The 22,998-nt window shown below is 38.3% G+C and overlaps 1 protein-coding gene across 1 annotated transcript in view; it reads right to left on the bottom strand.

The window, feature by feature from the left end:
- The window catches only part of LOC121867918 (triple functional domain protein-like), a gene marked incomplete at its 5' end in the record, with an annotated part of 297,912 nt that overhangs the window by 66,443 nt on the left and 208,471 nt on the right, over positions 1 to 22,998 (bottom strand). Inside the window, 9 exon segments of the mRNA XM_042368057.1 lie at positions 589 to 818; positions 2,458 to 2,649; positions 3,451 to 3,678; positions 3,798 to 3,954; positions 4,078 to 4,309; positions 4,893 to 5,079; positions 10,368 to 10,451; positions 12,995 to 13,197; positions 14,691 to 14,799. Of these exon segments, the coding sequence (XP_042223991.1) occupies positions 589 to 818; positions 2,458 to 2,649; positions 3,451 to 3,678; positions 3,798 to 3,954; positions 4,078 to 4,309; positions 4,893 to 5,079; positions 10,368 to 10,451; positions 12,995 to 13,197; positions 14,691 to 14,799 (1,622 nt within the window).

Here is a 22,998-nt window from a genome sequence, read left to right as displayed (position 1 = left end):
AAGGTTATAAACATTTTAGTTTTGGAATATTTATGTACTTCCCTTACATATAAAACTTAAAAAAAAAAAAATAAAAGAGCCAATACAAAATTTGATCTTCTGCGTACATTAATCCATTTGTAATATTGGTGTTTTTTTCTTTACATGTTCCTACCATAGTCATATTTATAATTTCCAATTTTTTATTTTTTTTTGAAAATAAAATAGAATTTTAAATACCATATCAACAATTTTCTCCACACTATTCATAGAAACCATCTGTTATTATCAAACTAATCTAAATAACTAGTGGAATTTTTGAAAGGTAAGAAGAGAGATCCAGCGTGGGAATCACGGTAATATCTGCACCAGCCATGAAACCTTTGTATATGAGTGTCTTTGCATCCCTTCCATCACCACTAATGCACAAGTTAACCATTCCACCGTTTCTGAATCAGTAATACCTTTGCAAACCATACGCCGTGTATCAACTCCTCTGCCACCATTCTCCACCATCTACAGTAACACCATTCCAATATCAATCTCCTCCACCACAGATCTGCATGCACGACTATGACTCCACTCCATCCATGATGAAAAAGTACTTACACATTCTTGGTCTGCTCCTTCTGGTATGCAATAGGGGACTGAATTGCCTTGAGGAAGTCCTTTTGAGTTTGAAGAAGATGTCGAATCTGTGACACCCACTGATTTCTGTCATCATCTGTGGCACCTTGACACACAAAAGCGAGGTTGGGTTTCCGAGGATCAGTAGATTTCAACATTAATTTAAGGGGATCCCCATCATCAACTTTCTCTTCTAAGCTCATTTTGTTGACCTGGGAGAAAAGACCGAGTTGTATTACTGCTCACTAAATTATAATGAAATGAAATTTCCAGCGAGTAGTCCAAAAAAAAATTTCTACCGAGTACTACTGAAATTTGTGTACAGTACTGAATTAATTCTTCAAATATTGTAATATCTTCAGTATTTACAAATCAAATTACTGTACTGGAATCCCCAAAATTAGGATTAACAGCCTTCTGTTTTGTTTTTATCTTTTGATATTTTAATATAATTTTCCATTGAAATAATATATCAAACATATTTTCTGCAGTATTCTCTGATATAACAGCTTTAATGAGGATTAACATAGCTTGTAAGGAATAAATATGCCGTTTGTACAATCAGTAAATATACTCGCTATGCCAGGGTTTATTCCATTACAAGGGCTCCGAAGGTCCTGTAAATTAAGACCTCCAGATACAATATATGACATCACAAGATGGCGGATATTTTGTCTTGATTATCGCTACAAAGAGGACTTGCTACCTCTAGGATACACTTACAGAGTCAACTGGGATATACAATATTGTAGATATTTTTGAGTATCCGGCCCCTTATGTTCACACATTGTTTTTTATTAAAGACTTTTGCAATATATGCCATGTTTTTTTGTTGCAAGTTTCAATTATGCAAAGTAGATAACCTTTTTACTTAAGCAATCATCCAGTTTAATCTAGGACTGGGAGATAGCAAGATTTCTTGTATGATAGCAAAGAATGCATATAAAATTTTAGAAAAGACAAAATAAACAAAAGGAAACCAGAGATTTGCACAAGAACCTGCACTTCATACCATGACTGCCAACTTGATCTTAAGGATCAGCATTCCTTGAATGAAATCAAATTTTTCTAACTCAACACTCTAGAGTGCTAAATTTTAAATCAAATGTATAAATAATATAATAGCTGATCTTGTTCATATAATTATCCATACACTAAGTATATCACAAAAGTCTGCATCTTAATGCTATTCCATTCATTAACATTATAGTTTTCTATACCGCCACATATGTGATGCATGCTCAATAGCAAAGCTACTGTATTCTGCCTTTAAAAAACAAGTTTATGTATAGAACTTGAAAAAGTCTTTAAATATGGTCAAATACATTAATGGAGGGAACAACATCAGTATCCCAGCCAAGATCTGCATACAGGTTCAAGACCTGTCCAGGGGAATACTGTACTGTATACAATCACCAGTTAGCTTAAGATCAGCTTTTCAGATGTTTGTTCGGTGAAAAGATTTTATGAAAGAGATGTAAGAATGCATCTAACTGGCAGAGATGGGAGTAGAGAAATTAACGCACACAATCTTTTCAAAGACTCTCCGCCATTGTTGGGGAAGTGGATGAGATACTGTACTCTATTCACCAGGGCATTGGCTCGTAACTTGCACACAAGGCTCAGGAAGATTGAATATCACCTTGGCTATGGACAGTGCATGGATTTCAGTCTCAGAAAGCATTCTTGTTTTCCTTTTAAGATAGGGGTCCACAAACAACATGCCTGGTTATATTGTGGCAAATACTGGAACACAATACTCTGATATAGCAGCAACTTAATGCATTAGGTACTGTATTGCCACAGAGTGAAAATTCAGTCAAATAAATACCAATCAAATTTATAACTAACCTGCAAATGGCTTCTATATGCATACACTGGGTTAGAAAACTGGTTCTTCTTCCGACCACTCTCTGAGAAGATGATGGACTGCTCAAACAAAAACACCATCAAATCCTTCCCTCGGAAATTATGAGCTGACGTTCCTTCACAACACAGTAATGGACCATACAGAAGAAGTTTGCCCTGAGCCATAATCTTGCCCTGAAGATAAAGAAACATTATAAAAGTAAGTCTACAACATAATATAAATAATCACAGGATGACAATATAAAGTACTGTACATACAAAATTTCATATAATGCACCAACAACAAATACAAAGAAATCTTTGGCATGACGTTCATAATATATTTTAGAAGAATGAGTCACTTCCGCCTAATTTTAGTAACTACACAGATAAATGTGCAGTTCAGGAGGAATACCATTTACATGTATATCATTTGCATGACAGCAGCACTTTTAAGATGCCCAGTTCATGGTATTTTTGCATATTTTCACAAATTTTGATTATTTTAGCAAGGTGATTTTTTGTTCTAAGTAACTATAAATACTGTATGTAATATTTATAAGGAAAGTTTGCCTATTAGCCAATCATTACTAAAGTGATTTTTTACCTTAGGAGCTTCATCACTCAAATCCTCCATAATTTTCAAGGAGAGGCATTAAGGGAGTGAGCTTGTTTAGGAAACTGGAAAATTCATAAATTTGACATGTTGTTAGTCCCAATGGTATGATACTTCCGAGATTCCATTACGTACAGTTGTTGCCAGCTCAGTAATTTCATATTATACAGTATTGCTGGTAGTGTGGTGTAATGGTCAGCATGCTTGCCTAACAAGCAAGCGGACCCGGGTTCAATCCCCAGGCAGGGTGAAACTATGGGCAAGTTTCTTTATGCCATTTGCCTCTCTCTACCCAGTGATTCTCTTTGGCTATTGTGTCAGCATATCTGACACTACCTTTGTCAACTGAGACAAATTCTTAATTAAAAGAATTTACTTACATCAAAACCTTGTAACCGTCCCACATTCATCATGTCATTGGCCGCTTTTGGAACAACAATCATAATGTTGAGCGCTCTCTTGATGCTCTCTGCTTCTTGTTGTAGCCCTGCTCTCTCTGTGTGTTTGTGAATATCTCTCAGCAACAGTTGATACTTCATCAGTCTCTGCACAGGCTTGATTAATAAATCTGGCAGTTGGAGCTTGTGGCCCAGTTTCTGTCTCAGTTCCTGAGGAGGAATCAATCATGAGAAAACTGTCTTGCTTACGGATGTTCATTAATAACCAAAGCAATCCAGTTTCCCGAAATATGAATGATAAATAACAGTGTAAATTGTTGATTACATACCTCAAAATAATTGGAATACTCTGATACAATATACTCTGAAGTTGGCTTATTCTGGCAATACTTAATGTATATTTGAAGTCTCTTCTCACTACGCTGGAACACAGCTCCAATTTCGTCAGGGTGTTCCAAGCATCGTTCTATATTTCTCATAAAGAAGCTGTAAATAAATGGGCATAATTAAAAGTCTTCTGAGATTTGATAAAAACCTTTATATATAATATGAAATTTCAGGAAAAGCAAGAAAACTCATCATTTACGTTCCCCCAAAAGTGTTACTTACTCTCTATGCCACTCATAAATAGCTTCCAAATTTCCAAATACCATCTTGTCTTTGCCATCTTTGAGGTCCTCTGGCATTTTTACTTCTGAGTCTGGATTCCTCAATTCTGTGATGTAACCTTCAACAACATCTGCAAGGTCTCGGACGTAGAGACGTTCTGTTTCCACCAGCTCCGCAATCACAAATTGTCGCTTGTGAAGTTCTCTCTGCTCCTTTGTCATATCACAATCGCCTGCACATGTGAGTGTGGCCAAGCATTAGATCAACTTAAAATTCATATTTTCTGGTAAGTTTTTGTACAGCATACCGGTAGTCAGCATAGTGCAAAAACAAGAAGTGATTCATCACAAAATCACATTTTCCAATTTTTACTGAAGCGAGATGTAGTCTAAAGAATCATAAAATGACTACTTCACTTCAATGGAATAATAATTATGATAATAATAATACATTATCATTATTAATAGAAATATAGTAATACAGTAACAATAATATAAAATATTTATTGTAGGTCAAAATCATATACTGTACACATGTCACTGAAAAAATATATAATACAGTACCAGTTACGGGTAACCCTTATTATTAAGAAACTATGTAGCGAGGAAGAAAATCAGCAGCAATATGAATTACAATGCAGGAAGTTGCTTGTAATGTTTAGAAGCTTAATTCTTACACATCATCAGAGAGGTGTCATTCTATACATCTGGACTGAGATTCAACAAATTGGATTACTTACTTTTGAATTCTACAGTACGTATTTCTGAGATTTGCCTGTAGTACTTGTAAAGTATAAGTTCCAAGGAAATACTAACCTGGACTAGAATCTTGTACAAGAAGTGAATGAGGTAGGGCTGAGGCCCCCAAATCTGCCTCATCTGATAGTTGTGAGGTTAAGAGAGCACCTTGAGAGGGAAGGGGAGATGAGGCCTCATCACCTGAACACCCATCACCTGAACTTCGCCACTCTTTCAAACGTTCACTAGTTTCAGAGTGTTGTTCCTGTTGGAGAAATTCAAATCACTGTTAATAAAATCTAAAATTATTCTAAATCTGAATTTAAGAAAGCAGGTTTTGTTATCATGATGAACTGTACAGTATATTTTGAAATTATTATCTGCATTTCAACTTTTGTATTCTTGTGTAGTTTTTCATGACTAGGTTCACTTTATAACTGCAATGGTCCGTCCCAGATTATATCACTGCCGAGACATTATATTCAGTATACTAGTGTACAGTATATAAAAAAAATTATAGTTTTAATACTAAATTTGGGATAGCTATTATCAAGAAGTCTAGTCTTACATGCCCGGTTGCAGGCTTTTCCCCTCTTGATGCACTTTCACTATATCTACGCTGTTTTGCCTCATTCACTGTGCTTGTGGTTATGTCAATTGATGTAGTTCCTGGAAGATGTTGTTTCCACCAACTATAAGTTTTCAGTACATTTTTCTCTATGCCCTGTGACAATGCTCGAACTAACTTCGGCGGTGAAAATGTATGTTTGCATGAGTTTTTCATATGCCTTTCTTTTTCTTCTTCCATTATTTATAGTCTGTCTGTATTACTTTTGTATCTGGAATTGTTTTGTTTTCATAAAGGAATTTAAACTGAATGTATGTATGAAACAACATAATTCACAGGATATACATCTGTCCATACATCCAAAGGTTTCAGCAGTTAGAACAATTGGGTCTGTAACTTATGAAGCTTGTTACTAAAGAGATGATTGTTCTGTATGTGATCCATGATATGATACCATTTAATAGTTTAAAAAAATTTGTAGATGCTGCATGTGAGACGTGCAAGTCTGCCATATTCTTATTTCCCAACTTGGATAATGCTGTTTCCAAAAATATTATCCATGTTTTAATTTTGACAGCTACCAATCAATTAACCAGCTTCATGTTATGGACACTATTCTTTCAGTATATCTTACATTCAAACATTCTTACCACTGTACAAAAATACAATTATGTCATCAATCCAGTCATCTGGTAATTTCTCCTAATTCCAGGTTCCCACACAAAATAAAGTAAGTCACTGGTGTAACATTTTGCCCCCTTTTTACGATACCTCCCAGTACTTTTTTCACCAGTGTTATACTTCTTTACACTCAGTCACAGCTAAACATTTCTTCCAGCTTCTTACTCTGCCTTTCAATATGTATATTCAAATTTCCCCTACATCTCTCACATTAAACAGTTCTTCAAATTATTCTTAACACAGGTATATCTTGTCCCCTTGATAAGAAAATCATGTAGTGTACTGTAATTACTACCATTCCACAACTTTTAAATACCTGTACAGCACTTACTTAAAATACCTGTATTACATTATCTTAAATAGAGTGAATACATTACAGCACAGTTCTTCTTACTGGTCTCATCGACTTCTGCCATCATGTAATCAATTATTTCAATCAATTCAACTTTAATAACATTTCTACAGTCCCACCAACCCAAAGCTTTTCCTTCGGTTTCATCTTCTAGCTGTTTCTTGGCACACAACACACACTACTAATATAGTATAAACAAACTACAAAAAATTGGTGAGAACAGAACTTCAAACATTTCAAGATACTACAGTGGAAAATCAATATAAGTGCATAAGAATTTGCAACACAAGATCACTGATGCAAGGCAAATATCCTTCAGGGAACTCTTGGATATCATGATTCAGTTTGCATGAACACATATGTTATTCCAAAGTTATTTCTCATACTGTACTCAAGAGTCAACAAGGACTATGAGAGAAACTTAGATATGTGATATGCTGATAACTACACTGCTCCAAGGGAACTAAAATATACACCAACCTCTCACCCTGATAAACGCACTGATAACAGCCACAGTTACCATTCAGTTTTATTTTTTATTTTAGTCTTTACAGCATAATTTCAAGGTTTTATTTTCACTAAAAGCCATAAAACATTAATTTGAAATACTTGCTGATACCTGTATATAGTTTTTGTTTGAAAGTGCTGTACTGTATTAGTGATGGCTGCAGAAGCTGTATTATCTTGTACTGTAAAAAGCTATAAGCTACTACAGTGGCATTAATGGTACTGTACATCCCATTCTTACATTAATAGGAAGTCGGTGAATATTACTCATGAAAAAAAAAAGATCATGCTAGGAATATAAAAAAAAAAAAAATAATATATGGGAAAGATGAAAAGGAGGAAGTAAAAATGGAGAGATAAAGAAAAGAAAGAACTATGCACTCAGATTTTGGTAAACATATGAAAACAGGTACAGGTTGACAACCCCTTATCCGAAATCCTTGGGACCAGATGTGTTTCGGATTTCGTAATTTTTCGAATTTTAGAATGGTTAATTTATTTAATTTTTTTATTTATTTATTTATTTTTTTTAAACAGGGATTAGCCCACCCGGGCACAGGTCACTGACCCACATCGGGGCCTGGGGGGCAAAAATGTAATAATAATACAGTAATTGATAGGTTTCGGTCATGTTTCTTACTTTTGATCTTTTTTTTCATTTTTGTATATCTTTATTATTATTATTATTATTATTATTATTATTATTATTATTATTATTGCTATTTTCATTATTATTATTTTATTACATTATTATTATTATTATTATTACTACTACAGTGCACCCTCACTTTACACGGTTAATTCAACCCACAGGGTACCGCGGAAAGTGAGAAACGCGTAAAGTGAACAACATAACATATGGGATTAATTGAAATAGAGACCGGGCCGACCCCCAAACTCCACTTTTTCAGACACAATTCCTACGTTGTAGTAAAAATAACTTCTTAATTTTATGATGGTATGCACACACAATTAATAATTAAGAGAAATATTAATAATATTAGGTTTTTTAACATTTACATTAGTAGAAAAGATGGCTGGGCACACGGGGATGGGGGGTTGGTTCCGAGGCAGAGGGCAGATTATTGGCCCTCACCTGTATCACTTGTATCAATTGTATCACTATCCACCACAGAGGCTTGCAGGGCCTCTTTGTCAAACCCCTCAAAGTCCATATAAGTCCATATCCTCACTATAATTATCACTATTACTGACTTGGGCCGGCTGTGGGGGGTGGCGGGTGAAGAACTCGGTAATGTTTTGATGACTGGGCGACCTTATGCGCACCCTGCTCGCGCCGCTTACACAACATGGGAGAGGGCGGGAGAGATGGCGGGAGGTTTTGATCCAAAAATGGCGTGGCTCGCCAGCCGCTCTCCGCGTAAAGGGGTACACGCACCGCGGAATGTGGGACCGCGTAAAGCGAGGGTTGACTGTATTACATTTTCACCCCCCAGGCCCTGATGTGGGTCAGTGACCTGTGCCCGGGTGGGTTATTCCCTGTAAAAAAAAAAAAAAAAAAAAAGTGAAGCTCCACAAAAAAACTTTCGGTTTTCAGAGGTTTTCGTTTAAGGGATTATCAATCTGTTGCGTATTCATATTTTTTTCTGGCTATCCATATGAACAAAGTCACTAATATGGAGTAAAATGAAGATTTCTCAATATACTGTACAATATTCACAAACATGAAATTACACTCTGCTGAGCACAAATCTGTTTTTCTCAAAGATGGTGGATTTATGTTTCTTCATTTCCTTAACCAAAACCTGACAAACACTGAAAGACTGTTTAATCATTTCACTAAAGCATTGCAAGTGACAAACACTAGCAAATTATAGCAAGAGTAGTAATTATATAAAGTATTTACTGTACCGTACCAGTAAAATCAATGCAAGTACCGGTAACTCAAATTCAAAATAAACAATTGTAATGAAATAATCATTTCAGTAAAATTTTGAATACACCTTTAAATGTATATCGTACAACAACTCTTGTTACTCACAGCATCATGTCTTGTTCAGTGAGTACAGTACAGACAATGCAGTACAGTTACTGGTTTTTAAATTTACAGCAATACATAAAATATGAAATTAATAAGACAATAATAGTGATACAGTAATACTGTTAATGTTAATTCAAGTATTCTGTAATAAAAAATTATCATTCATAAAATCCTCTTCTTGCTTTGGTGCAAGGTGGTGGAACAGGAGCTGATCTGATATACTTAACATTCAGCAGCTAATGTGTTATTCCAACCCTAAGGTAGAACTGCAGTCTACCAGAGGGTTGTTCTACTGTTGGTAAGTGAAAGCAATAGTGAGCTCATATACACTTTACAACTAAAGTCATAGACAAATGCACAGAAGCTACACGAGTGACCTCTGGAAATGAGGAGAAGTTTTAACTGCAATAGGGGTACTTAATAGCATGTGGTTTTTGAAGTACTGCAGGGTACCCTGTATTTTAATTTAGATTTTTAAACTTATTTTATTTATATCAAATAATAGTTTTAACTTATGATTTTTATCATTGCCAGAGGTCACTAGTGTAGGTTCCATGCAGATGTCCATGACTTTAGTCCTAGAGTGTACTGTCAGGGGGACAAGGGCTCATGTGTGATGAAGGAACCAAATTTTCCACCCCAGGTTAGAAACAAACCCATGACCATTAGCTAGCAAAGCAAATGCTTTACCAACTTAGCGACTTTGTCATGTCAATAATGAAACATTGATAGACCCAGTACTGTACTGTATATGTAAATCAAAACCAATCATACAGTAATAATAAATACAATAAAACAATGTTCACAGCAATGTTAATACTTTGTTTTTACATAAAATTTAACTAATGGTTGCACCAGTTGGACCTCTGCACTTACCTCTTAACATGGAAGTATTCAGGTAAAACAATTATCATTAGTAATTTTAAATACACTGTACATAAAAGGTAACAAAAAAGGTAGCACCAAGATTTCAGTATTAATTATGTACCTTGTATTATTTTACATGGAAACTTACCATTCAGCATTGACCAGCAAATGACAATAAAAAATATAATGACTAAACATAGAAAATTAGTGCAGTATACATTATTAACTATTATAAACTACCAGCACATGCAGAGTGAAACAAATTAGGTGCAAAATAAGATACATCATCCCATGAAAAAAATAGAAAAGTAAAAAAAATGAGACATTGAGTACAAGGCTGACCAGAGTATTGATAAAGTCCAAAAATAAAACAAGCCTGAATTCAACAAAGTATATGCATACAATCCTACTAAAAGTATAGAACCGCCTTTTTTCCACCTGAGGGTTAGAATTACTAAAAACCCATGAGAGGAAACAAGGTAACGTCAAGAGAATTATATAATGTGAGGTAGTACAAGAACATGCAGGGGAATGCTACTAGTGGACCATGCACGGTGCTGACCACCAAGTGCTCACCATCTTCTCCTTGACAATGTTTTCTATCTCCGTGGCCAGGTCTGTCGTGGTCCCCTCTGCTGTCTTCAGGGCTACACTTGATGACTGTGGGGGAATGGAATCTATCAACCACGATCAACCAACACTCCAGCTGTCAACCAGGATCATCAACGAAACCAACAATAAGCCAACTTTAACCACGGTACCAAAACTCAACCAAGACGAACAAAATTTTAAATGTTAGCCATTGCCAATCAATTATGTATACATCAACTAAATGTGACCATAACTCAAATCATTCAAACTAGCCTAACATCAACCATAAGACCATCAACTGTCATTCAGCAGCACCATAGACAAGGCATCAACCACTATCAATGAACAATGAGAAACCAATGAAAATTTGACCAACCACCTTCAGAAATCATTGATTGCATTAACCATACCAAAATTTCCTAATTACCAACTAGCGACCCAAAAAATTTACTTACTGCAGATCTGGATGTACATTTTGACATCAATGTGGACATATACCCAAGTGAATGCCAGGGGTAGAACATCAACTTTACTTTTGACAGGTGGGCTAAGAACTACAAGAGTTGCTAATATCAATAAATTTCGACTAACTTTAATACAAGATTCAATCTGGGTTGTACATCAAAATTCTAAAGGCATCAACTACCTGTTAATGAACAACCACAAAATCCCACGCAGGATCAAGCAAGTGTCTGCATGAATAAAAAAAAATAATAAAAAACAATCACCAACCATCATTAATATATGTAAAATAAGTCAACTAGAATAAATTAACTGATAAATTTCAAGAAACCATTACAGGTGAAAAAAATAATTATGATCATCTCCAAAATGCTGGTCATTATTAACCAAGAAAATTAATCTTAATCAGTATTATTAACCAATATAAATTAAGCCCCAAAATATATTAAACACCGAAAATTCACGTAGTCAATCTGTACCTTTCAATTATTCTGCATTTTATTTTTTTACCACGAGATGGACTTGGAAAGGTACACATTGGGGTGTGCCCTGACAATGTGACCTTAAAACTATAGATAGACTTGCCTGGGCTGTCAGGGCATTTGCCATGGACAAGTTGAGAAATAATACGATTATCTCTCCATATATTCTGTAGTGTAATTGCAAATTAGTTGGGTTTAAACATTACCCCAGTGAGGATAAAATTAGTGAACCAACAATGGCAAATTATCCAATGTAAGAACTATAATGTTTAATAACACATACCACCAGACACAATAAATGATTCACCACATTAAAATTAGCCAACTGTCATGCAGCAACATCGAGACAAAGAAACTTGTCACTTTTAACCAAAACTCCAACTGTTATCACTACTAACCAACTTAAATTGTCAATTGTCATTAATAAATACAAACCAACTATAGCCAAGACTCGTACACCAATTTGCAACCATGATCATCCATAAAATCCAAATGCCAATTATGTTCAAAAATAAAAGCACAGTACAATAAAACGAACCCTCAACTCCAATAAACTGAACACAAGTTTTTTCCGTACAGACACCACAGCAACAGTGTTCACTAAATCCATGGAACATTAGTAAGAGGAGCCTAAACACTAAGTACAGGACCCACACCATAAGAGGAATATATCAAATACAGTAAAGTGTTGTAACAATAATCTAACATACTGTAATACTGTACAGTACCTTGTGTACAATATCCATCCGTGTTGAATACAGTACTTATGTGTGGTATCCACTCAACTAAAAGTTTTCAAAAATTTATTAAGTAGTCCAATAACAAGTACTGTACCGGTACCCTGTACCAACAGTGAGAAAAGGTACACATGAAATGAGGAGTTGAAACCCCGAGGAGACAGAACAGGTATTTTTCAATGAACTGGTAGTTCTCTGCAGTGAGTTACACTTCATCATAAAGAGATCTCACAAACTTTACTGACTAATAATGATGGTTTTCAAGATACTGACCAAGCTTTACCAAAACATTTTATGAGACACCACAACCACCAATCCTTGAATATATTGTCAACCATCACCAGTACCCCTAACCATTTACCTCTACATTTACTAATCCACTAATTCTACAGTAATTCTAAGTAATATCAGGATCCATACAAGCAATCAACCAGTTATTTTTATTAATGACTTAAACTGACTAGTAGCTATGAGGTTCTCCCAGGTGCTCAAAAAATGAGGTAAATTCATTAAATACAGTACACCATATAACCACATTCTGGCTATATGTACTGGATAGGCTTCTCAAGAAGTAAAAGCTTTTGTTGTGAAGCAGACACACAATATGTATTGCTTTTCATTTCTAGATCCCTTTAAGCAGGATTGCTGTGGCTTCTCATCGAAAGCAAATGGAGCAAAACACTGTTAATGAATTACTGGATGACTAACTTCTTGAGATTTGCCAAATTTCAATTAACGCACATAAAAAACTCAGTTGCATAGTATGGCACTATACCATAGATGACTGATCATGCAGTTCTAAATCATATAACTCTGACTTGAAACTAGACTAGACTGAGTCAACTTTCCTTTTAGAGTAAGATATAACATTGGAGAATCATGAAGCATCCGCTAACACAAAGCATTACACAACTCAGGAGCAAATACTTACTCTATTTGGGACATCGGTGAGAATGTTATCAAGTGGTGGAATAGAGGGTCCTGTTGCAACTGTGGTAGGACCAGGGACTCCCTGGGCAGCTGCTGCAGACATGGGTTGCTCAAGTACTTTCATGGGGGGCGGTAACTCCACATCCAAATCACCCTCCTCACCGTTCTCCACTGAGAGTGACCGACTTGTCCCAGAAGCACCACCTGAAAAGTACAGAGCTATTGTTTCAAATAATATCAGGCAAAAAATGGACAAGAGAAAATCATATTCAACTACAGTAAACATGACAAAATAAAGGCAAAAGAACAAGGTTAATGCTGACAATAAAATATGGGTTAAGCAGTAACTTCCCTAACATATGCACATCTATACTCTCTCCCAAAACTCTCCTTTCCTCAGAAACTTTAATTAGAAAAGTAAAATTTGTTTTATTAGAATAAGTGATGTATGTTTATGGGTTTAAATCCCAGGAAAACTTTCCATGTTAGAGGCTGGGTTGATTCAGTCATAAGTCCATATAAAAGGATCTGCAGGTGTTAAAAGAGCGTAGTGCCGTCACACTAGCTCCTTGTTAAGTGAAAAAATTATTAGTTTACAGTGTGTTATCTTCTCACTGTGCCTAATATCTGACAGGTGTAGAGAATCCACTTTTTATCTTTTTCAATGATACCATGCAATATGGCAGAAATAGCCAAATCACATATTGTACACACCCCTGAAGATGTGAATTACACGAAAGCACTTAGGAACTACGTGTTTTCTTTTTTCCTTTGTGGTTATCAGCATATACCTGGATCACGCACAGCGCGCGTGATCCAGGTATATGCTGATAACCACAAGGAAAGAAGAAAACACGAAGTTCCTAAGTGCTTTCGTGTAATTCACATCTTCAGGGGTGAGTGCAGACTAAGGAGAAGTACAAAACAAGGTATACTCTATATATACAGAGGAGGGTGAGATCAAGTACACAATGGTCAGGTATTAGGTAATGACCCTACTAATCTTCAAAAAGCACCGCAGCAGTCGGTAGTCAGGTCAGAGGGTAAGCTGACCCAACCTTCTCACCTGTGCCCGGGTGGACTAATCCCGTAATAAAAAAAAATAAAAAAAATAAAAAAAATAATAATTAGAAAATAAATATACTGTAAATAAAAACTCTGCCCTTCCTCCTATCCATACTAAGTTATTTTCTACAAGTATATCTCCCCACTTTATTTTACCAGACTAGGGCTACTAACATAACAGGACAGTGATGGTATTTCTACGTCATCTGGAGGCGAATTATATATCTGAGAAACATTATGCTGTAACAGACTTGATTCGTGTCTGTTGCTCGCACCCCCACCCTCATCCCCGCCCCCAGCTGTCCATCCTCCAGAGGTGATGGGATCATGATGATTTCCACGAAGTCGCGGGGGTGACGTTTCTTGTCGACTTATATTTAAAGTTTTTTAGTGAGGCAGCTTGGCAGAGACTCCATGAATCTGGGGCGCCAAGTACTATTTTAGTGTGCCCCTGACATACCACCCATGAAAAACAGGCGGTGATGAACAAGTAACAATGATGAATAAAAATGAAGTCTTTAACAGGTAACAGTGATGAACAAGGAAGGAGGAAAATAAAACAAATATACCCTCGAGTACAATATGTGTGAGGGAGGGGTAAAGTGAGGTGGGATGGGGGGTGAGAGACGTACCTGGGTGGGCAGTGAGGGGTGGGACACGGGCAGCGGGCACCACCTCGGCCTCCTCCTCGGACTGGCTCTGGGCCCCGGCCTTATTGCCCATTTCGCCTGACCCGCCAACCTGCAACAACAAACAACAACAATGTCAATATAAACCAATGCCAACAATAATATCAGTAACAAGCAACATAACATATCCCTTCACTACATTAATCTAAAAATTATGTGTCACTGATAAGAACCTGATTGATGTACACACACAGATTACTGGCGTTCCTCTGGTAGTATTTACACGGTGTGACCTGTGATATTTCTACTCTCTCAGTACAGCAGCAACAGTCATCCTCAGGCCCTGATGTGGATTACTCTAATTTCTAAAAGCAGCTCAATATTACACATTTTCACTAAGAATTACAGCGTTAGATGAAATAAATCCAATGTTTTGAATAGTTTTATACTAGAAGTGAGCAAACAAAGTTCTTAGCACCCACTACCTCTACACCCCCCCCCCCACCTTTGTTATTTGGAGAGTACAAAACTTTCCTGAAATAACTCGAGAAATAAAGAGATTCTGGTGAAATACATAAACAAATACCTAATTATTCACATAAGCATCCCCCTTCCATATCACAAAGCATTTAGTTAATAATAATTAATTAGTATGTACAGTACCTTATAATTACCATTAATATAATAAATAACTGTGAACAAAAATGTAATAGGAGCCATTAATAAACATGTATCGACGACTCTTGAATTATTTGCTTCACTTTTTACTACAGTCGGCCCCACACACCCAGCATCCGCGGAATAAAGTCCAGTAGGTGCCGTATACAGGCGGGACCCGGGGGCGGCTCACCTTCCAGCCACGTTACCTGGTCCCGGATGTTAAACGTTCTCACAGGAGGGGCTTTCCCCACCCTAAGTAGCGGAACGTCAGCGCCTCTAACTGGCTCACTTTTTAAGACGGAGATGGAGGGCCAAAAGATGACTGTCTCAATGGCTTATATACTGCCCTGAAATTACCATAGCTACATGCATCTCTAATTATATGTCAACAATAGTACCCGAGGTAATACACCTGCTGCTAAATTTGATCTTTGACCTTCAGCAAAGTAATAGTATTCAAGACTTCTGACACAAAGAACTAAACTCAGTGTTGTGCGCCTTGTATACTGATAATATATATTACCATGAACTTTTATTGCAATAGTCTTGTCACAAACTCCGGACAGGGGGTCGGGAAGTCCACGGTCACCCAGGCGAGACACCATAACACAATACATCCGTTTTTCTGAAGTAATGTCATGAAAATTTAAGTAGGAACTCTTGAGACTCCGGGAGGTGGGTTGGGAGAGGCAAGGATATGGGGTAGAGTCCCTTACCTATGAAAGAGGGGCGCCCGAGCTTGGTACCTACCTAGCGGTCTTTGGTCCAAGGCCAGTACGGCAATCACTTGGACAACACGTTCCAATTAATGTTATTTTTTTTCTTATTACCATAAATAATCAATAAATTACTACGTCGACTACTAGCAAAAAAACCCGGCAAACTATTCAGTAACAAGTAAATGAGGTACTGTATAATATAGAAACGCACAGGAAAGGAAAACTAAAAGTAGAAATTATGACAATACTTCTATTACTACTAATTATAATAATTAAATGTATGCAACCACCAGTAGAAGGAAGCTATCAAGATAACAGCCCGTGAAACTAATGATCAGGACCGCTGACTGATCTAGACTCAATCACTCAATGGTAAAGTTTTTGCCATAACTTCATCGATGGACGGTCGAGTCAGACTCCACACAAACTATACGACGCAGTAATCAGATGGAGGAGTCAATAATAATAATAATAATAATAATAATAATAATAATAATAATAATAATAATAATAATAATAATAATAATAATAATAATAATATAACTATTAAATTTTACTCGTTAGACATGTTCCAGAATACTAGGTTAAATTAGGTTAGCTTTAGGTTAGGGTTAAACTAGTTTAGCTTAGATCAGGTTTAGTGAGATTTTGGGTAAGTTTAGGTTAAGTTAGATAAAGTTATAATAGGTAAGATGAAGTTAGATTATATATAGCATTCGATAAGGAAAGGTAGAGAGTCACGACAATACCACTGGTGACCCTGGAGGGCCTTCCCCCAACACCCAGGAAGAGATGCGGGTCTTGTCTCTAGCACAGACCACGATTCACGAGGACCTCAGTCAGGATTATCTACGGGCATCTTAACACGTGAGGGATGGGTGTGTGTGGGGGGAGAGAGAGGGGCGTGTGTGGGGAGAGGGGCGTGAGGGAGGGGTGTGTGTGGGGAGAGAGAGGGGCAGGGGGGGGGGAGAGAGAGGGCGTGGGGAGAGAGAGGGTGGAGGAGGGGGGGGAGAGAGAGAGGGCGTGAGGGAGAGAGAGAGAGGGAAAGTGTTTGTCATACGGAGTTAAGGTGAAATCGTGAGGTGGAACCCGCTGGCTGACTGGATCTGCTCGCCAACAGCCCCTCTGTCCGCCAGACATCCGTAAACAACCATCACCACAGTTCCCCCTCCCCATCACCTTCACCCTTCCACCTCCACCATTCTCACCATCACCACCACCCCATCATCATCATCATTATTCTCTCACACCATTCCCCACACACACACACACCATCACACACACACACACACACACACACACACACACACACACACACACACACACACACACACACACACACACACACACACACACACACACACACACACACACACCATCCCCACACACGCACACAAGAACATCACCATATTTTCAGGGGGTTCACATTTACCCTTTCAGTGTTTATTTAGGTTTCATTAATTGGTCAGTATTCCTTTATAACTGCTAAACACTCGGCATCAGTAGCCCTTTTGTGTTGCATAACTGTCGGAGTATTAATAGCAGCAGCTAGTGAAGGGTGACTGGGGAATACCTAAACGTGGGTAATTAACTATTGATAAATTACAGTATATGACAGAGCACCGACGTCCTGGCCGGGGGGAGGGGGGGGAGGGGGGTGTAGGATGAAGGGAGGAGGAGGGTGGGAGGGAGGATTCGAAAACGTGACACTCGAAATCCACTTGAAGAAAATTCCTGTACAGTATTAAAATTTTCCCTTACCATTTTACTTAACATCACCATCAACTAACCTAACCTCGTCCTAGTATAATATTTTGGAGTAAATTTATCACATCTCACAAACGCTCCACCACTGTACCACGGTTTTCTTTTCCTCTTTTATTAAATTTATAAAGATCGACGTGTGTAATGACTGCTTTAATATGTGGTATGTGTTTCATGGTAGGTGCGGGTTCTCGTTACTGTAGCGTCTCGGGACAGACTACACGGGTACAGAAGGTAAAAAAAAGAAAAAAGTATAGCAATATTCCCTGACTGGAAGGTTTCATTTTGCTCCACACTGTACAGCCTCTAACAGTTGGTAGCCCTAAAAGTTTGTGTACGAATTCTTCTCAACCAAAACACATGATAAGAGTTAAATAAAACAGTTAACTACAATAATTACGGCATATCAGAGAGATGAATGACGTTATCACTAATAGTTACAATAGGCGTCAGCTGTTGAACGCTTAGGTCACCCTCAGACAGTAATTAAGGTCGTAGGATGATTTTGGTTTGAAATAATGTCTGTTTTCCGTGTTTAATGAACAAGAAAATATAATCACAAGGAACAACAGGAATAAATACACTGTTATACTCAGCCAACAATACCACCTTTGGCTATAACAACGGTATTACCAGACATTTCTCCAACATAAAAAAACCATATAATATTTATCAGTTAATATGATCGTGAAACACAACTCTCCTCACAATGTTCACTGTGACGGGACACTCAATGAGGTAATTACACTTACTGCAACACACTAACGACTCCCTCTAGACGTATGATGACCGCGTAACAAGTAGTACAGTATACGTGCCATGTATCTATGTATCCACACACACACACACACACACACACACACACACACACACACACACACACACACACTAACATACCGACATGTACCCTTACCTCCAACATAGATTCAGATCTGGAATTACAGACTTCTTTAATTATGACGACAGAAAAAGGCTTTAATATACACCATCTGGTTAATATAAACACAGAGAGCACCACAGAGACAAGTCTTTCAGAAGGTTTAGTTCAGTTTGAGTTTGTTTCATATATTTCATCCCTGAGGTGTGGTAGTACTTTTTTCTTTTCATTCATTCATATATACATACATACACACATACATACACACATACATACATACATACACACACATATATAAAGCCTTGTGGGAAGCATATTCTGTGAGAAGCTCCCACCCTGACACCTTCCCAGCTCACTATACCAACTATTCTGGCTGATGACTTAATTATTATTCATCTATTCTCATTACATTCACAAGACAAAACAAAAACTCTGGTAATAATACAGTTACAGAAGAAGTTACAGATACAGATAAACTTGTTTGTAGTTTATTTGAATACTGTTATTCATATTCTAATTCATTACTGACCTGGTATAGTCGTGTGATACATATAATCTAAGAGACACGTCCATACATGATCTATTTTAAGAGTTAATCATACATATTAACAGTATCTTGATGAATGAAATACATCTTTTATGACTGTGTAGAAGATGAATACCCTTGACCTACATAGATTTACTAAATGAACGGACGGACGGACGGACGGACGGACACACACACGAGAAAGTAAAACGGATGTGCCTGCCCTCCTTGTCAACAATGTGGCCGTATTTATGTTCGTGTGTATGAGAGTATTAGTCATAGTTTTACTCGTACTACACAGAACAGTGAGTGGGTGAGGTTACTGATACACTGTGCAACACATAAACCAAGTGGTGTAATCTTCGTGGTGTAGATTAACACAGTATAACCTTTTTCTTCTCTATTTTCAATTGCTTTCTGTTCTTCCCCCCCCCCCTCCCAGGCCCGTTGTAGGTCGTTTGACCTGTGCCCGGGTGGGCTAATTCCCGTAAAAAAAAAGTACACTGCTGTATGCTGGTTAGAAAGGGAATTCAATTACTGTTAAGCACTGGGGGATCGAAGCCTACATCAAGTACTGCGATTCTTTTATATACAACGCAAACTCACTTCTTTTTTATTAATATCACATAAGCAGGACAGGTAATGTACAAGGGTGCCAGGACAAACGTTCTAACAGTTATATTTACGGCCTCTCTTTCTTCCTTTCTCCATTGGTTAAGGAACTCCTCGAGGACCTGTGATAACGTCCCTCTCCTTGACAACATGTGCACAGTGTTTTCGAAATCGGGGCCCCGGTGGTGAGGAGGCCGACCTTACCCACCGCCTATTGCAGCAAGCATCACCGCCCGCCCGCAAATACAAATGGATTTATTTTCCGAGGTGAAAGTGAACCAGTGAGTGTCATAACTTACCTGCCATTAGTGTGTGTGTGCCGGCAGTTAGTCATAGTTCAGACAGTACACACCTGAATGGTTAAAAGATGATCTGGATTTATTTTTTCTCAGTGATATAAGAAGTTAAGAACGCCATTAGAGCAACTACCGTCTATGTGTAAGTACAATTTCTGTCTCGGTATATCGCCCAGGAAATAAAAAAAATCTTAAAAACAGTAAGTAATAGACAGAAGATAAACTAGTGCCAAATCATCTGGACTAATTGGAGTTCACGAGAGCCAAGGACCAACTTAATTACCTTTTTATAACACTTGACCCCGAACCTTTCCTAACCAATATAAATAAATAAATAAATAAAACTATCACCTGTGGGGACACTTCAAGAATAAACTTAGCAATATTTACAGCCAACGATGACAAGGAAAAGCATCGAGGTTTAAGCATAAGCTTTACTGCATGTCATATACAAGAGCTAAAATTAGGCGTCCCAGCTTAGTGCAGCAACACCACGCCTTCGAGTTGGATTATGATCCCCCAACGTGCACGCTCACACATACTGTACAAACTTTTCGGCTTTCGGCGGGCCTAATGAAATATAAATTCTTTCTGCAGTTTTCAGCACACACACACACACACACACACGGGTAAAGAGGCAGATATATACAGTACGGGGTTCAGTGCTTCACATGGGGACGACACTATCTCGGGACTGGTGTCTCAACCCTGGACATGACGACAGGAATGCGACCAAAACATACACAAAATAAAAAGTCCAAGAAAAACGCTTTATATACTTACATTATTACTATTTTTTGTGGTCTTTGTGTGTGTGTGTGTGTGTGTGTGTGTGTGTTTTCATCTATAAAGCCAAGTCAACACCTTCACGGCCATACACAAACAAACCGGGGAAATGTCACGGCATCTGTTGTTGACTAAATCAATGGTCTGTACCGGAATCTGGGGGTTAGGGGAGGGAGGGTCGGGGTGATGGGTCAAACAACGATGGCACCTGATGCAACCTGTGATGCGGATGTTATCTCTGTTTGCTTATGGGCGTCCGCTATCTGCCAACAACAGCAGCAGCGGGCTTCGGGCAGGATCACCAATGGACGGCGACTGACACCTGCACACACTCACGTTAACACACACACACACACACACACACACGTTCACACACACGTTCACACACACACTCACGTTAACACACACACACACACACACACACAATGACTTTCGCCTAATTTATTCCGGAAATCACACGCCTTTTACAACCCCGGGCTTATTCATACAGCAACTGGCGGAAATACCCAACTGAAATTACAGATTGTCATTTTTTTTCAACACTCGCACAAGGTGAGGCAGTACGAAGGGTGTGGGTGAGGGAGGCGGGGACGGGTGGGTGGATGGGCGGAATTAGAGGCGAGGAGGGGGTAGGTAGGTGGGTAGAATTAGAGATAAAAGGGAGAGGGTGGGGAGAAGAGTGGAAAAAAAAGGAAGGGGATGTGAGTAGAAAGGAGGAGGAAGGTAGAAGTGATGGTAGGGAGAGAGAGAGAGAGAGAGAGAGAGAGAGAGAGAGAGAGAGAGAGAGAGAGAGAGAGAGAGTCACACAAGAGGTGCCGCCCTCGGTAGTGCCTCACACCACATGACCTTGGCACCAGTACCTTACTTGGCACTACAACCTCCACCACCAAAACACAGGCAGCCACAACCTCTCAACCCTCCCCACACAACCACTAAACACTCACCCATCATTCACACACTCAACACTATGACACGGAGACCTAACCTAACCTAACCAATCACCCATCATCCACACACTCAACACTGGCGCGTAAATTTGACCTTTTGACCTTTTATACAACATGTGTGTATGACTTATACTTCATACAACAGTCATACAGGGGCCGTGATATAACAGTTGTGAAGGTCCTCTTATATAACAGTTATAGGGAAGTACAGGAAACATTATCCAGACTGTCATTCACTTCACCGCCTTTCCCAGACTGGTGAAGAATGACGTCCGTTCATCAGCGAGTAAATATCTTACAATATTAAACTCTAAAACAGTACAGGCAGAGCAAGTACAGGCACAGGTAATGTTAAAGAGTCGTTTTAAAAGGATGAAATGTAAACAAACAGAACTTAGGATAAATGTACATAATCATCATATTTTATACGAAACAATAAAGTTAAGAGAGAGAGAGAGAATATGGTGTTCACTAGTGGCCATGAGACATTGCCTAGTACTGGAAGGAGGACACTTAAGCAGGTTTCGTCGTAACCCTATGAACAGATTCTCAAACACCAAGTTAATCCCCCCCCCCCCTCCTACCCACTTTTTGTCTTGGTCGAGGCTCAGTAGAACACCAGCGCCATCTTGGTTGGTATCACGTGTTGCTGCTCCAGGGAATGAGTCACAAACACTGTCACGTCGCCATTAACAGAGGGAAAAATGCCATATGGAGTGATCATAACCTCGGGCTTGCAGGTTCTCCACACGTGACCACACTCCCTCTTTATAAATACCATTTCCGGTGTGTTTGTATATTGCTTCCATCTGCGAACTACAACAAATATTAAGACTACATTTAAGTTACTGATTAAGGATTGTCGTGAGGGAGGTGCGGTGCGCAGGGTCTGGGATGGTCAATGATTCAATTTTTATTTTTTTCCCCCAAGTTGAGGAAACGAGAGCGCATCTTACTGACTCACTTAAGCAACGACCCAAATATAATGGCCGGGATGGCGTCGCCGAAATTGCAGTGAGATTCTAGAGGATTTCTCTCATCCTCATTTACGGGGAGAATTATGTGAGTGACAGTGTGTGGAGGGCAGCAGCTGACTGACTGTGTGGTACTTCAGCCAAGGAAAC

This window comes from Homarus americanus, unplaced genomic scaffold (genome assembly GCF_018991925.1).
Source record: "Homarus americanus isolate GMGI-L3 unplaced genomic scaffold, GMGI_Hamer_2.0 scaffold37032, whole genome shotgun sequence".
Lineage (NCBI taxonomy): Eukaryota > Metazoa > Arthropoda > Malacostraca > Decapoda > Nephropidae > Homarus > Homarus americanus.
This window is presented reverse-complemented; position numbering and strand designations above follow the sequence as displayed.